Below are 16,986 nucleotides of genomic sequence, written 5' to 3'. Positions count from 1 at the left end.
TTTTTCAAACAAAACAATATACTTTTAAAAACTGTCCTTGATAAAATGTAGAGTACATACTGCATTTTCCAAGAAAGTTGCCTTCACAGACCTAACCCGAAACAGGAACAACTCAGAACACAGAGTAGATGAACCAAGTGTCCACTGAGCACTCTTTCCTTAAATAACACTTCTCTAATATGCACTTCTGATAAGACCTGGAGAGCAGCCACTTTTAAATTGTGATATCTAACCAAGGGCAAATGTGTCACTGTAGGTTACTGAAAGAAGGCAAATCTAGATTGTATACTTAAGTGTTAGAAAAATGGGGAACATAAAAGTTTAAGATTTACTTTACTTACTTAAAGATGAGTTTCAAGAAAAAAGAAATGTCTTGTTTATCAAATAAAATTTCAATTTCTTAATGAAGTTAAAGATATAATGTATAGATTTGGCTCAGAAAAAATATGTAAAGCACTCTCTTAGGCACTGGGCTACGGCTAAGCTACTTCAGTCGTGTCCGACTCTGTGCGACCCCATAGACGGCAGCCCACCAGGCTCCCCCGTCCCTGGGATTCTCCAGGCAAGAACACTGGAGTGGGTTGCCATTTCCTTCTCCAATGCATGAAAGTGAAAAGTGAAAGTGAAGTCGCTCAGTCCTGTCCGACTCTTAGCGACCCCATGGACTGCAGCCTACCAGGCTCTTCCGCCCATGGGATTTTCCAGGCAAGAGTACTGGAGTGGGGTGCCATTGCCTTCTCCAAGGCACTGGGAATACGAGGCAAATAATATTTTCAGAGTCATAGTACTCACAAATCTAAATAATGGCCCAATAGCTCAGAAGATATGGAATTTTGCAAATTTAGGTATTTTACTAAAACTACTGATATAGTTTCTGATAGATAAATCACTATTTCCTACATTACTATTCCACGAATAAAAACCCAAATAAGATAGTAACACTTAGAATGAGAAAAGAATGGGTCCCATTTTTTTAGAACCCTAAAAATGGGTTCTTAGTGGGCTAAGAAATGAACATTTCATTCTTAGCGCTTACTTAAGGACTTTTTTTTTTTTAAGGGGCTTCGCTGGTGGCGCAGACGGTAAAGAAACTGCCTGCAAATGTGGGAGACCAGAGTTTGATTCCTGGTTTGGGAAGATCCCCTGGAGAAGGAAATGTCAATCCCCTCCAGTATTCTTGTCTGGGGAATTACATGGATGGAAGAGCCTGGTGGGCCACAGTCCATGGGTTCACAAAGAGTCAGACACGACTGAGCAGCTAACACTACTAGGAACTACAGACTACTGCTTAGACATTATATGCAGATCCTAATTAAAGCCACTGTTACTCCAATAATGTCTTACATTTTTCTTTCCATTTATTTGGGGAAGGGGTACAGAATAGGCATAGCTTGCAGGTGATTTTGCTGCACCAAAAAATACTAGGTTGCAAAACCAAGCCAACTATTTGGTTACCATCAAAAACAAGCTGATCAAGTTTGCTTAAGAGGAAGAAAGAGAAATAGACGGGGAGAAGTGAGGGAGGGAAGGAAAGAAAAAAAGAGTAAGAAAGAATACTGACAGAATAGCAAGCAAATTAGATAGGAGAGGGACCTATGGCTGCTGACGGGAAGTTCCAGAATATGTCAGGTTAAACTGAAAAGCAGCAAAAAACCTTCCCAAGGCATACTTGGGGATGGGAAATGTTAGTGCAGTGAATTAACAGACACAGAAGAAGTCAGGGAAATCAGAGGGCTCTTTGTACAATTTAGTCTTCGTCTAAGATTAATCTCTAGCTGGATATAAATGTGTACAGCAAGTGGGAGGAGGTGAAACGGGAGCAAACGTTTACATCCAAATGGTCCATTTATTTGACTGGACTACAACAGATTAATAGGTCCTATTCAACAAGAAATGGGACTGACCTAAAGAGAAAGGTCCCTCCTGCTATCTATCCTTGGGGAAGAGGGGTATGCACAAACAGGAAATGGGAAGAGACACAGACTCAGGAAGCTGGAGAATGAAAGCCCAAAGTGAACAGAACAGAAACTTAAACAAAACTACCTTTTGAACAACATATCTTCACTGGATTAAACAAACCAAAAAACCTTGCAATTTCTGTTTATGTCCTCATATTTGTTAGATCTTTGTATTTATTATTTTCAGCTTTTGAATCTTAAGTCTCTTATAAAAGCATAATTTTTGTGTAACTTTGCCTGAGGGTCCCACAAAGATAATTTTTAATAGAGTTTAACATAATCCTGTTTATCACTAATAACTTAATTTCATTTTACATATGCTATCTTTTTAAATGCTATTTATTATTTCCTTGCTATCTTCATTTTTTTTTTAAACTGTGAGTTGTTACTTTGGTCACATATTCTTTGCTTTTTTCCCTCTTTCAGGGACTTATATAGAGATCTGTCAAGTATTTGCAAACTAAGTCCAGCAGGGTATTGTTCTAGGCATGCAAGAAGGGTACAAGAACAATATATCTATTAATGTAATTCATCATACTGATGGGTTAAAAGAGAAATTTTTCACGTAGAAAAGCTTTAATATATGGCAAAAGGGTGTGTGATAATATTAAAAATTCATTTCCTAAGATTCTTTAATAAAGAAAATGATGTGTCTGTATGCTTAAGGTCATTCATCAGAATCAACAGCAAACATCACATTTAATAGTGAAACAGAAGAGGCATTCTCATTAAAGTTTGAAATATATATACACATATACACACATCCTGTCACATTTTTCTGGAATTTTTAGCCATATCAGTACAGAAATAAAGATAAATCAATTTAACACTAGAACTCATATTGAAAGTCAGTAAGGTGGCTAGACAAAGAAGATAAATATGAAAACGCAATTAGATGTAATATGTCATTAAAAAAACCACACAAATTAGAAAAAAAATCCTAATCACAGCAGTAAGAAAATAATTACATATCGAGAAATAAATCTAAACAATGTGAGGGATCTACATTAATGGGAATTTGGCATATGATAAAGATACCATTTCAAGTATGTGGTGAGGAGGTGGGGCACAGGTAATATTTAAGGCAGTGAAATTATTTTGCTTGATACTCTTAACAATGGATATATGTCATTATACATCTGTCAAAACCACAGAATGTACAAAGAATGAACTCTAAGACACACTATGGTTAATAATTTAACAAGGCCTCATCCATTTTAACAAATGCCTCACACTTAGACAAGATGTTAATAAGAGGGGAAACTGGGGCAAGGGGATGAAAGGAGTAAATGGAAAGTACTTTCCGCTGAATTTTTCTGTTAAAACTGCTCTAAAAAAAATTAAGTTTAATTTTTAAAAGGTGGTGAGAGATTTGATAACTGACAAAATGGTATTGAAGTGGCTGTTACCAATTTATGAGAAAATAAATAATAGTTTTCTCTCTCATAAAGTGCTCTCTCTTCCTCTGGTGAAGGTAAGTACTGGGAAGGAAGTCTCAGTCCTTTTCTCCATCCGTCGCTGGTGGAAGAGTGACTGCAGGATGAGCAAGAGCATAGCAGAGGTCACTGACTACACAGAGCCAGGTTTCCCAGCTCACTCTTCCAGGAATCTGCTCCCCAAGCAGAACTGAATTCACTGGGACAGGCTTGCCTCCGTCTATGGCAGGAGAGGACTGTTTCCATTCCTCAGCTGCTCAGCCTCAGATTGGGTGGGAAAGTTTTTAGTTAAGGGGGAGAAGAGGAGGAAGCCCACTTTATGCTCAAGTCAAGGCCATGCTCACTAGTCTGTCTTCACCATTAATTTATGTCTCCTGTGTCTATTTCTGAAATATTTAGAACCAGAAGAAGAGGGTCCCTCAAACCACTATGGATAGACACTCAAACCAAGGCAAACAGCAACTCTGGGGCTGCTTTAGGGTTTGCAAGTATTAGGCACTTTTGTGGGGAAAGTCCTTTGGCTTGAAAAGACTCCCCTCAAAACTCCCCTAAAGGCAAGCATTTTAGACATGCATTTGTGGAATGACCTTTTGCTCTCTTTAAGTAGTTGCCAGACAGGACTGCAAAAAGGCACTTTAGGTTCCTGTAAGTTCCACAGCATTGCATGAGGTTCTAGCTTTCTGCAGTATGTGCTGGCGTTAGGAGAAGGCATGCAAGCAGCAGTCCCAAATTCTGTTCTTCACTGTATCCCAAGGAGAGGACTGAGGAATGACTAACCTTTGGATTTATGTGGCTTGTCAACAAGGTTCTGCAATCAGTCCCTCCCAGCGTGAATTCAAGTTGACCCTGGGTACAGATCCCTGGGTAGACTGTAGATTCAACTATAGTTGGGTGGTGGATTTAAATCACTGAAAGGATAAATGAAAATGGAACCCTTATTACACAGGAATAAATCATCATTTTGGATTGAGATTTACTAGAAAAGCCTCAGGGAAGCCCAGAAAAGCCTCAACAAAGCAATAATAAACCCAAAGGTTAAGAGAAAAAAATAATTTACATGACTTTAGAAATCTTTTTTGTTCAGAAAAACAGCACTGGGCTTAAATACATGTATAATCAGGATAAGGCAAGTGGGAAAGTAAAAGAAAAACAAAGGAACACACCTAGATTAATAAAGGAGATTTCCTTCCTTAAGGGAAATATATGACAAGCTCAGTCAAACAGCTTTGAAAAGAAAAGCAGATAAATTTTGGTGCAACTGATCTTTAAAAGATGAGATTAGAGGGGAAAAAAGGTTACTTTTGTTGTTATTTATTCAATGAAGGTGATGTGGACCAAAGAGATATATAACAAAGGAAGAAAGAATTCAGGAGCAGACTAAACAATCTCTCTCAGAAAGAAGTTTGACCTAGGAATTTTTTATAAGATTTCTTTTAAAGCTAAAGGTAAGAAATCAAACACATAATTAAAGGACTGCCCTCAAAAGACTGGGACAGTTACAGTAGGTGATTACAGTAAATTCAGATTGATTTGAAAAGGGGAAATGAAGATCAGCAATAAAGTATTACATGCATTATTAAATAATCTGCAAGGTGATCTGGTGAGAAGACAGGAATGGTAAATGCTCTAGTGAAACATATCTGAGAAGTTTCTGGCAATTAAGACTATGGGAGAGTACTAGGTCCCATTAAGGGGAGCCAAATAATTCAGACCTGTTAGATGCTGGGCTTCCCCGTAATTGAAATTACCTTACTGAGGGTGGTTAAGGGTTGGCAGTAAACCTAACACAGACCTCTTATATTTTCTACCATGGCAATGTCTATAGACTTTGAAAGGCACTAGAAGTAGGTTAGCAAAACATCTGGGGCCAAAATGAAAAGGAAAAGAGGCATTTGATCTCAGCAATGTTAGCTCTACAGGATAGGAAAATATTCAACTTAAATAGGTTAGCAACTCAGTTGGGGTTGTCTGGAAGGGACAAATGGACACAAAGACACCGCCCACTTTAACACAAATAGGAAACAGAAAGGAATGTGTCTGCTACCACCAAGTTTTCCAGGCCTGGCAAACAAAAGATGAAGAAAGGCAAGGTTTCGAGGAGCACGTTGTAAAGGGCCACAGGCCTTAGAGGAGTCTGTTAAAGGTCACGATCCAGCTGAGACAAACGGAGGGGAAAAAAGAAAAGGCTCTTACGTGAACTAAGATTAATATATAGAAGGAGATTGGATCACTCTGCTGTACGCTTGAAACTACACCATAGAGTAACTATACGTCAATGTATTTTATACACACATATATATGAATATATAAGGAATTTCACAGCAGGTGAGGATTGTAATGACACAAAGGTGCAGAGCAACCAGGAGGATCAGAACTGCCGAGGATTCAAGGCCACAAACTGCTCTGCACAACCGCCCGTTACGAATGCGAATCCCTCTCCTCCCAAACAGGAGGGAAGACTTTGTCACTAGACAAAGCTCAACTATTTTGGCACCGAGTTGCCAGGAACACAAGGTTCAAATAAATGAAAATTAATCCTAAACGTGCAGGATGGACCACAAGGGGAAAAGAGAAACCCTAGCAGAGTCAGCAGCTGAGAAACTCCGCTGGCAAATTTCCATGGAAAACAATGTATCCTATGCCAACAAAGCATTATTATGCATAGATGAAATTCCTTCTCCAGGAAACAGCGTGCCCATTAGCCTCCTCACCAAAGTGATTCCTCCAGGCTGAGTTTAGTCTTAGGGTCTATCAATTACAGACAGCTGACAAAGGCTAGCAATCTGTCAAAATCAAAGCCAAGATTTTCTTTGAAAACTGTTTCACCAGAAACAAAGTTTCTGCTCTGTTTTTGGCTGGCAACAGTAACAGTGGGTTAGGACCATATAATATTGTGTCAACATCTTTTCTATTTATTGAGAGATGGGAGATCTGCTTGTATAGTTTCAAGTTTGTGGGGATGGGGGTGACACTATGCTCATCTTCAGAGTCCTGAAGACCCTCTGCCATACTGAAAACGTGACACAAACTACTTTGAAATTGGAGAAGTTCTGGAAGTGCTCCATTAACAGTCTATTCAGATGGAAGACAGCCTACACTGAAGGTGCTGAAGAAGTTATCCTGACCTGACCTTAATACTTAAGTGAATGCCTTATGGTTGACACTCAGCAGCATAAGGAAATAGGGAGAGCAGACTTTTGCATTTCAACTGCTTTAACTGACAGGGAGATTATAGATGCGGGAATTCAACGGTAAGGGGGTTCATAACAGACAGGCCTGGGGGATTTTGTTGCTAGTATGGAATTAGAGTACTGTCATTTGTTCACGGCAGACAATCTAGAGAGCTATGAATGACATCTTGGCTGAGAACAATTTGAGATGAGAAATGAAGTGCCCTTCCAAGTCTAGAGTTAACAGATATCTACCCATTCCACACCTTTCTGCACTCCACAGCTTTCTGGAGTAAATAATTAAATAACTTCCTGAACCGTTCTTCAGAGGCTACACAAAGGAACAGTCAATTGGTAGAGGATGCCCCGTCAGCATCTGAGAACAAAGCACTCCCTGTGCCAGTAACAGAACACCTAGAAGACAAAGCAAACCTGGGAATACGAACTCACAGTACTGTGTCCAGTTAACATCTGTGAGAGAGCTGGTGCCTGGTTCAGCTCTCTAAGATTCTCAACTCAGGGAGTTTATCTGAAGATCAACAGCCAAATGAGACATAATACAACACCCTCCTGACAGACGAGCAACTACCCAGTAATCCCCCATAGGCAGCGCTTCTCTAGTGAAATAAAGTTGGAAGACGAGGCTTTGCTTGAGAAGAACACCTTGTAAATTCCAATAATCTAAATTTTATAATCTGAATACTCATGTGTCCTGCAAGGGGGGCAGTGGGAAAGATGGCTGGGCCCAAGTCCAGCATACAGAGTCCACTGTAAGACACATCTTACCTGTCCTATTGAGCAGATGGGGAACTCAAGCAGAAGTATGTGAGGAATCTCATCATTAATAAAACAGCAACGTCTTTTGTTCTAATTTAATTTTACTAGCAACTTCGCTCTTGTTGGGTAAAATTAGGAAGACAGATGTGAACTCAAGATACCTTGTGCCTTTCCTTTGAGAGAAGTGATGATCAGAAATATTCTGTTCTCAGTACCAAGTAGACACAGAGAGACAGACACACACAGTTTATTCTTTTTTCGGGGAAAAATCTTTCATCTGTGGTTTTCAAAGCTTTTTCTTTAAGCAGCTGAATCCATTTTCAAGTGATTTGATTTCATTTAATTTGTACAGACAGAATGGTTTCTAGCCAGAACTAGCCTGGCAACCAAGGTATGGAAGAGGCTCCCCTCACTAACACGCTTAATGATGCATTTACAAAACTTTTGTTTCTGATCTCAGCAATTAGTCCTTCTGGAGGTGGGTTGTGGTAGCAGTTTAGAGATTTGGGGACCCAGAAAAAGAATCATTTAATCAAGTGATAAAACAGCATTTCCACAGAATTCAAAGTTAAAACTGTGACCTGGCCATTTTGGCCTCCTCGTGCCACTGGGTAAAAAGTTACTACAGTGGGGTAGATGCCTGATCCTGGCCAACAAGAAAAAAAATTGTTGCTCTTCTCCATGAGACAAAAGATGACTGGAACTCAAGGGACCCCCACTGGATTCCTTCTGGTTGTTGGGAGAAACAATCCTCTATGGTTCTCGAGTTCCTGGACATGCTAAGAATGCAGGGTTCTGTCACTTTTTAGCCAAGCCCCCATTTCTCGGGGTTTTCCTGGCAGAAAGTGACCATGACGGTGAGACAATGTCTCCCTTCCAGGATAAAAAGCAAGCCTGTCTATGGTTTGCTATAAAATTGGCAGATTCCTTAAACTCAGTGTTCATTCCTTAGCTCCAGCACAAACCCACTGTGGGTGTAATATCCATCCAGGCCCCACCACGTCACCCTCATAGTACTTCTGGGGCAAGGGGAACTGGTGCGTACACACTGATGCTGGTGACGCTGTGCAGCGAATAGCCAGGTCTGTGGCCCCTGACCTAGGAGTCTCACGTCTTCTGCCGGCATCCATCCAACAGTAACAGGCTAACTTAGTCAGCTTTTAAGTAACATAAAATCAGATCCCAGAGGTAACACTGATGCTGCCAAATGTAGCAGTAAATGTTAATGTAAGACTAAAGTAATCCTATACAGGGAAGTCCGAAGGTTCAAGATACCTAGGAAGAAAAGATCAGGTCACCGCCCCATCAGGTAAAGAAACTTGAGGAGCTGGCTAAAGACAAAGAATACGATGGCCAGTGAAGAAAGAAGCCACAAATACAATTAGTAAACCATGATAAACAATAAATGTGGCTTCTACTTTTTTCTTTTTTATAAAATATTTACATAATAGTTGCCCCTCCCCTCTAAAATCATATAAACTATCAATTATCATATATAGCCCTTAGGATCTTAAAGTGACTTAGAAGGAATGGATATCACTAAGTGATCCTGGAGTTAGACACTATAAGTGAAAAAAAATTTTGGTGGTATATATAACTGAACTGATACATATTTTTAATTATAGGAATGAGAATAAGAGCATGCATGTTTGTACTGGACAGCCTAAGGCAGAGGTCATGGTGGGTATTTGTGGATTCTGGCAATCTAGCTTCCAATTTCCCCCTCCTATTAGAACTCCAAACTCTCATTTCTGGGGGAAAAAATCCTCATTATGAACTATCCTGGAGAGAGGGCAATTCTCTGAGCCTGCCTCTCATTATGGAACCCATAAGTCAGACAGTTCTTCTATTCACTCCGTAGCAAAGACCTAATCTGGCAAATAATCAAAGGCCAGCCAATTAGATACCTACTTTCAGGATTTTGAAACCTGAGTGAATGATGGAACACTAGGGCAGAGTGTTGGGGATGGAGACATCTTTATAGTCTCACGAGCTAGTCATCAAGACTGTCCCTGCATTGTAACCTTGGCTCTGGGGTTTTTGCAGCCTAGTTACCAAAGAATCCCTTGTTCCCCCTGTTTGCCAGGCCTGCTCAGCTTCCAGCCTGCGGTGAATGCAGTAAGCTCCCAGAAGTCTCTAAACAGAAACTCCCTCAGTCTCTTGATTCCAAACATACCCACCTACACACTTACCAACCCTCTTTTCCTTCCTAGTCCTATGGAAGAGGGACCATCCTCCTTCCAAACGAGATTACTCACCTTTACTTCGGACTTCATCTCAGAAATTATCAACTACCCGTTCTGTCTCACAAGAACTCAACCTCTCCATCTCAAATGAATTCTTCCTACTAGTTTTCAAACACACATACATCTCCCATTTAAACAAATAACATCAAAAGCCTTCATCTGACTCCCTCTCTCCGTTGAGGGTCAAATTTCTCAAATGAACTGTCTCCATTTTCTGATAACCTACTCACACTAATCTGACTTCCATTTGTCTCCTCATCAAAACAACTCATCACAGTCAATAAACCCCTCTTTGTTATTACATCCTACAAGCATTTTTAGATCTTATCTTACTGACTTCTCATAGGCTTCAAAATTTGCCATCTTCTTTCTGAAACAATTTCTTCTCTGAGTCTCAAAACTCTCACTTTCCTCCTACTCTTCTGGCCATTCCTTTTTTGTTTTCCTTACAGGCTCATTCCCGATCCAGCCTTTATCCTAGTCTCTTAACTCTCCACAGCTTCAGTGAAGTTATCTTCTATCTGCAGGTAATTCATAAATTCATATTTTTAACCCACAACTCTCCAGACCCGTCAACTCAGATACCTAAATGTCTCAGCAGCACTGTGAATCAATTAAAATGCAAATTACCTTTTCCTCAAAGCCTTAATCCAAAAAAAAAAAGCCGTGGCCCATTTCTAGTATCTCCTCTCTTAGTAAACAGTGTCATGATCCATTTAGTTATGCACTCTAGAACCCTGGGGATCATGAATGACATCCTGTACAGAAGTCCTCAGCATTCAATCAATCACCACCTTCACAAAAGCAAAAAAAGCAGCCAACTTTTATTGAGAACTTACTCATTATCAGGTCCTGTTTTAAGTTATCTTGATTATCTAATTTAGTCATCACAACCACACAGGATGGTTATTATCACTAACCTGTTGATCTTACCTCCTAAATCTCTTCAATATATCACCTTTGCTGAAGCTCCAATACTTTGGCCACCTAATACAAAGAGCCGACTCACTGGAAAAGACCCTGATGCTGGGAAAGGTTGAGAGCAAAAGGAGAAGGGGGCGGCAGAGGATGAGATGGTTAGACAGCACCACTGACTCAATCAATGCACAGAGTTTGAGCAAACTCTAGGAGACAGTGAAGGACAAGGAAGCCTGGTGCTGCAGTCCATGGGATTGCAAAGAGTTGGACAAGACTTAGTGGCTGAACAACTTCACTGATATTGCTGTTGCTGCTCTCACCTCTGTCCAAAGGACCATCTCACTGGGAACTTCTGTTTGGTCTGTCAGCAAATACTGAGTTAATTCACTTAATTCACAGAGCAGTCAATCATCTTTGTCAAAAGAAAAGCTGATAACACCTTTTCCTCCTCTCACAGACATATTTGAAAGGGTATCAGAAAAAAGGCAAAACCCACTAACTTGACTTATGAGGCTATACCTGGGTAGATCTCTAACAACTTGTTCATTTTCATCTTTCACCATCCTCCCACTGTGTTCTGTGCTCCAGTCACACTGGTCTTTTACCAGTCTCTGGGACCTGCCATTTTATGTTAAGCAGGTCTCACACAGTGGATTCGCAACAGATATTCACCTGAACGGATGAGTTAAAAAGCCAAACTGAAATAGGGGACTAGATAACCAGTGAGCCAAAGAGGGAGAGAGGTATTTACAGGGAACTACTGAGACGAAGAATAAGTGGATTGGTTTCTTAGTTGGTTTACAAGCTAGAGAGGTTAAAACATGCCTAAATGCTGATAGCTAGAATCCAGCAGAGGAGAAGTTAATGATGCCTAACAAGGATAGAGTAATCAATGGTGCAGCAACTTTTCTGATTAGACTAGTACTGAGAAAGGCAAGGCCCAGATGGAAGTACTGGCTTTCAATGGCCTTAGTCACTGTAGCAGAATTTTTAAAAAGTGCCAAAACAAGTTTATAGATTTGGTGGTGGAAAGATGAAAGCTAGATAGTTTCAGACTAATGACTTATATTTATTTGTGATGTCAAAAGAGGGATGATCTACTGAAAGTGAGGATACAGGGTTCAGGTTAGAGGAAAATAGTAAAATAGATAGATAAGTGGGATTGCTCACCAGTAAGTAGCACTGCCAGGCCAGGTGAAGTCAGGACTCACCCGGTGGAGGGCTGCCCAGTAATGGGATATTCTTCAGCTGTGCTTGGAAGCCTTGCACAAAGGTGAACAGTCATCAGTGCTGTTTGCCCAAAGGATGTGAAAAAAAGGACAGAGGGCCAAGAAAGCTTGGGACACTGAAAAGAGAGCAAAGAGAGAGATATAGCTCCTAAACCGGACAGACAAAAAGAGAAAATTGAGAAGAGTTAAGGATAGGGAGGTCTGGATAATAGGGAGTTGTCAATGGGCACTAAGAAAATTCAATGAGAAAAGCCTATAAAACGCTTTGCAGAATGGCTGCTATATCCAAAGTAAGGCTTGAGAAGTGTTTCTATGATTGAGGATTTGATGCAGAAGGTTTAGATCATTGCAGGAGACCCTAAGGATTACCGACGTGTAATAAGTGACAGTCTTGGAGAAGTGAGCATACAGAGGCTGAGTTACTTTAGTAATAGTAAGAGCATTGAGGTGACTGCTCAGCAAGCATCCAATCCTCAAAATTAGCTTTGCGGTTCTCTCACTTCACTCTCAATGGGGCTTTAACATAAGCTCTTACATTCTAATTATTCTTTAATTCATTTAACCTGAGGAAACTGAACTATAGTGGTACTCAAAGTTCTCAAAACATCTCTCAATTGATAAGGATCTTCTGGACTGCATTAACAAATAGCATCAGCGCTGGATATGTGCCATAGTGACTAATGACCCTGCCCTGCTTTGAAGAGCCCCTTTCTAGTGTAACAGATAATGTGAACCTAAACAAAAAGTTAGAAAAATGACAAGGCACTCCACCAAATAAAATAAGATGCTACTATACAGCCACTAGAATGGCTAACGTCATAGAGACTGACAATACCAAGTGTTGGCTAAGACAGAGCAAAAACCTCTGTCATACAGAACTGGTTGAAGTGTGAACTGGCAAAACTTCAGAAATTGTACTCCTATACAGAGTAAAGTTGAATGTAGCCTGTCTTATGACTCAGCAACTCCATTCTTGGGTATTTCCCAACAAAGGCACGCGTATACACATCAAAAGAAAGAAAGAAAGTCGCTCAGTCGAGTCCGACTCTTTGTGACGCCATGGACTGTAGCGTACCAGGCTCTTCCATCCATGGGATTTTCCAGGCAAGAATACTGGAGTGGATTGCCATTTCCTTTTCCAGGGGATCTTCCCGACCCAGGGATTGAACCCGGGTCTCCCGTATTGTAGGCAGACGCTTTACCATCTGAGCCACCAGGGAAGTCCAAAGACATGTACAAAAATGTTCAAAGTAGTACTAGTTTTAATAATCCCAAATACCCAACATGATAGAAGGGATAAATTGTGGTGTGTTCATGCAAGTTTGTATGTATGCAAACTACATTGAAGATGGACTAGAGCAACAAACGACAATATATATAAATCTCACAAAGAAGATGTGAGCTTTAAGAAACCAAGACACATGAATATACGCTCTATGATTCCACGTACGCAAGTTCAAGAGCAGGAAAAACAGGTCTGTGGCAGCAGAAATTAGAATAGCGGTTACCTTTGAGGAGGCAGCAACTGAGAAGGGCATAAGAGGGAGACCTCTGGTGTATTAGTCATGTTCTTTTTCTTGGAGGGGGTATGTTCATTTTGCAATAATTCTTTGAGCTGCACATTTATGATCTGGACGCTTTTTGTGAATCTTACACTTCATTGTCAAGTTTACTTAAAAACAGGAGGCCAGAAATGACTGAAAGGACAATGCAAGAAAAGGCTTCACAGGAAGCTGAGGCTGCTGGCTCAGCAGCATCCCCTTTCACCACTACGTAGAGATTGACGGCAGTGTCACGGAGAGATGAAATGACCTAATCCTTGTCTAAGATCACAGAACTACTTAATGATAGAGCAGGAATTGGGATTCAGGAATTCTAAGTTCACAGAAGTCTTCACTTCCTGTATGGATGTTTCTGGGTGTGTATAGAAGGACCCTTGTCATCCCATCTTCAAAGTAATGACATAAGGGAAAGCAAAAAATAGTAATAACACAAAAGTATTCACCAGAGAACAATGACAATTTAAAAACTGGTCCTCACTCCAACATTCCTCCTCTAGCTTACACTAGTTTCTCCTTCTGCCACTTCCCATCAACTGCCCTTGTCAGTCCTTCTTGGTGAGCCTCTTCTGTGTTATGTCAAATAGAACAATACGTGGACAACGTAAATCAACTGCAAAAGTCAAACTACACATCTTACAAAAGATGCAGGATTCCAAGAAGTTGGTAAAAATGCTACTGGAGAACTGTTAGCAAAGCCATCAACAAAAAGCAGAAACTGGCAGATTAAGGCCATTGTGGAAGAAATTCCTGATGGCTCATCCAGCATCCATTTTCCCCTTCCCACTCAGTACCAGAATCCTGGTACTTTAGTAACTGTATTTCTATTGTAACAATAAATAAACAGATACTAATATTGCTTAAGGCTATGTCTAAGAAATGGTTATGAATGAATTTTAAACCCCCGAAGCTAAACATAGTCTCAGGCAATCCCCTCCCTCTCAAGCAGACATTTGATGCTGCACCCCAGTTGCACCATATCTACGGAATGAGGCAATGCTTCACAATGCTATAGTCTGCATATGAAAACACGCATTTGGGGGAATGGGAGGATTGTTGGAAACAAATCTGGGTGCTAGTCAACTAGGGCTCATTTACCTTTTAGAGGCAGACACTAGTTAAATGCACCAGTAATGTGAAGTCAGTGGTGTCGTAAATATAAAAAAGGTTCACATGAAAGGAACATGAATGTATACATGTAAATTTATGCATGAAAGTTACATAAAATATTGAATTCAGGCATTCACAGCTACTTCTGCTCAAAGACCAGGAAAGATTTACATGCACTCCCACTACCATCTATTACACTCGTGCACAATGTCAGGAGCTAATGAACAAAAACAAGATGCCAGCAGAGTTTGCTCAAAGACACCAGCAATTATTATCTTAAAAAAAGAATCTTCAAATTCCTCTATTATTGTCCATATTCCCATCAGAATAGAAACGGTAGGAAAGGAGGCAGAGCACAACCTTTAAAAGGGTGGCGCAGCCACACGACATGACAAAAACTGGTTAAAACCAACTTGGTCCAAGATGGTGGAAGATTCGACTTCCAGTGGACCTTGAGCCTCATTACACACTTACGGTAATGCATTAGCACAAACTAAATGGCACACCCACCAGTGCCCTGACTCTTCTGAGGTTAACCATAAAAGGCCAAAAAGTGGGTGATGGCCCAGTTCCCAGAAATCTCTGCCCCTTCCCCTGAAACCGTTGGGATAATCTTCCCACTCATTAGCCTATGAAATTATCCAGCCCAGGAAAACTAACCATATTCAAGGTGCATTCTCAGGTACTGAGACAGACTGCATTCTGTCTATGGGTTGTGCATCTCTAAATAAATCCACTTCTTACCTATCACTTCACTGAATTCCTTCCACCATAAGACAAAGATACTGAGCTTTGGGAATTCCCTGGAGGCCCAGAGGTTGGGGCTCTTGGCTTTCACTGCTGGGGGCGCTGGTTCAATTCCTACCTGAGGAACTAAGGTCCTACACAGCCGCAGGAAAAAAGAAACCGACCTTCAATAAAGTCCGGAGACCAGCTGTATGCTCTCAATTAAGTTCAAGTCCCAATCTGGTTTGTGCAGTTTCAGCACCACCAAATGAGCAAGCTAGGTTTTGCAGTTACACTCACATCCTGCTTTTGTCATGAAAAAAACAGGACCACAGGCACAAAACTGAAACATTCCCACAGATCTCCCTGGACGCACATTTCTACAAACAAAGCTTCCAGGATGAGAAAATGACCAAGCGACTTTTCTGGTCTAAGAGGCATTTATAAACAAACAGATTCCCTGGTCTACATTCTTTGGCATTAAAACCCGTTCTTTTCACAACCCACCTTTCGCCGACGTGCTGACGACTGTCACTAAAACGCCACACATCAAAGACAGAACAAAGACTCCTCTTAAATAACAGAGGCGCAAGGGACCCTTAATGGATGGCACGGAATTTATCCACGACTGTTTCTGCTCTAAATTAACACGTACAGGAGACTCTGTCTTCTCCTAGCTCCACCCCGGTAACACAGAAGGGAGGCGGGGATCCTTATTTAAGAGGAGCTGATGTCAGGGCCAGCAATGCTTCTCCCTTCCTCGAGGGCTTCGGTTTGGGCTGTGCCAATGGGATTCTTCGCACGAGATCTCACGGCATCTAAAAACGGCTGGCCAATGGAGGGATGCTCGGCTCACAAAGAGATAACTAGGGCACAGCTGTTATACAACCGATACCCGACGCCGGACGCCAGCCCGAGAGGTCCCCTAGGAGTCTGACCTGGGAGCCACAGCATCGGCGGACAACGAGGCACTTCTGCTGGAGAGCTGTTTAACGCGACCCTCCACCAGCAGCTGCTTCGCGGGCGTGCGAAAATGCAAGGAAGGGCGAGGACAGAGGAAGAAGAGGGTCGCGATCCACGGGGCGCGGGTTTCAGCCGGGTCCGTCAGGGGCCCAAGCCCCGGACCACCTCCCCCACGCCGACGGTCACTCCCATAGAGGCGGTACCTGTTTCCGCATGTTATTCATGACGCCCATGAAACCTGCCAACAATTTGGCTTCCTCTCGAGCAGCAAGTTTCTTCTCGGTCTTCTTCTTGCTGCTCTTCTCTACCCCAGAGGCTGCCATCCTCCTTCGGTCAGCGCGGCTCACGCCCGGGACTCGCCGGGCCGGGCGAGGGGTTGCACTCTCCAGGCACGCTGGGGCTTGTGTTCACCAAACCACCGAGGCTGGGAGAGTGGCTGGCTGTTCCACCCTGCCTGCGAACGCGCGGGGACACCGCAGCCCTTGCAGTAGGGCAAGGCCAGACGACCCGCTCAGAAGATCTCTGTAAGGCGATGTAGTCGCTGGGCTGCGTCTCCAGCAGAACCGGAGCCCGGAGGAGGAGCCTGCGCACTTAGCTCGAGGGGGCGGGGCCGCTATGAAGGAGTTGGGGGCGGGGTCTATGCGTCAGAGCCGCGCGCCTCTCCGAGCCGCTGGAGGCCGGTACCGAACGTCCTTTCCGTGCGCCGGCTGTTTGGTTTCTAGCTGGTCCGGAGTTGCGCGTTCCTTTTCCTTTGCCCAAGACAGGTTTTACAAATTTGGCTGACGTGGCGAGATTATCTTTTGGGGATAACTGGGTGATCAGATCAGATCAGATCAGTCGCTCAGTCGCGTCCGACTCTTTGCGACCCCATGAATCGCAGCACGCCAGGCCTCC

General features: G+C 42.1%; 1 protein-coding gene across 6 annotated transcripts in view; it reads right to left on the bottom strand.

Annotated features, from left to right (window-relative positions):
- The window catches only part of KLHL7 (kelch like family member 7), a 56,890-nt gene extending 40,194 nt beyond the window's left edge, over window positions 1–16,696 (bottom strand). The window contains exons 1-3 of one of the 6 annotated variants that reach the window (XM_055589987.1): window positions 16,296–16,696; window positions 4,172–4,302; window positions 3,368–3,491 (exon numbers count right to left, since the gene is read on the bottom strand). Coding sequence is in view for 1 of the 6 variants with exons in the window: in XM_055589984.1 (XP_055445959.1) it covers window positions 16,296–16,415 (120 nt within the window). In the remaining 5 variants the exon portion in view is untranslated. Of the gene's footprint in view, window positions 1–3,367; window positions 3,492–4,171; window positions 4,303–11,024; window positions 11,045–11,675; window positions 12,054–15,636; window positions 15,688–16,295 lie in introns of those variants that run through there. The other 5 variants (XM_055589985.1, XM_055589986.1, XM_055589984.1 and 2 more) reach the window with 5 other exon arrangements.
- Between the last annotated feature and the right edge of the window lie 290 nt (window positions 16,697–16,986).

This window comes from Bubalus kerabau, chromosome 8, assembly GCF_029407905.1.
Source record: "Bubalus kerabau isolate K-KA32 ecotype Philippines breed swamp buffalo chromosome 8, PCC_UOA_SB_1v2, whole genome shotgun sequence".
In the NCBI taxonomy this organism is placed as follows: domain Eukaryota; kingdom Metazoa; phylum Chordata; class Mammalia; order Artiodactyla; family Bovidae; genus Bubalus; species Bubalus kerabau.
The sequence above is the reverse complement of the archived record's forward strand: the minus strand, read 5'-3'. Positions and strand labels throughout refer to the sequence as shown.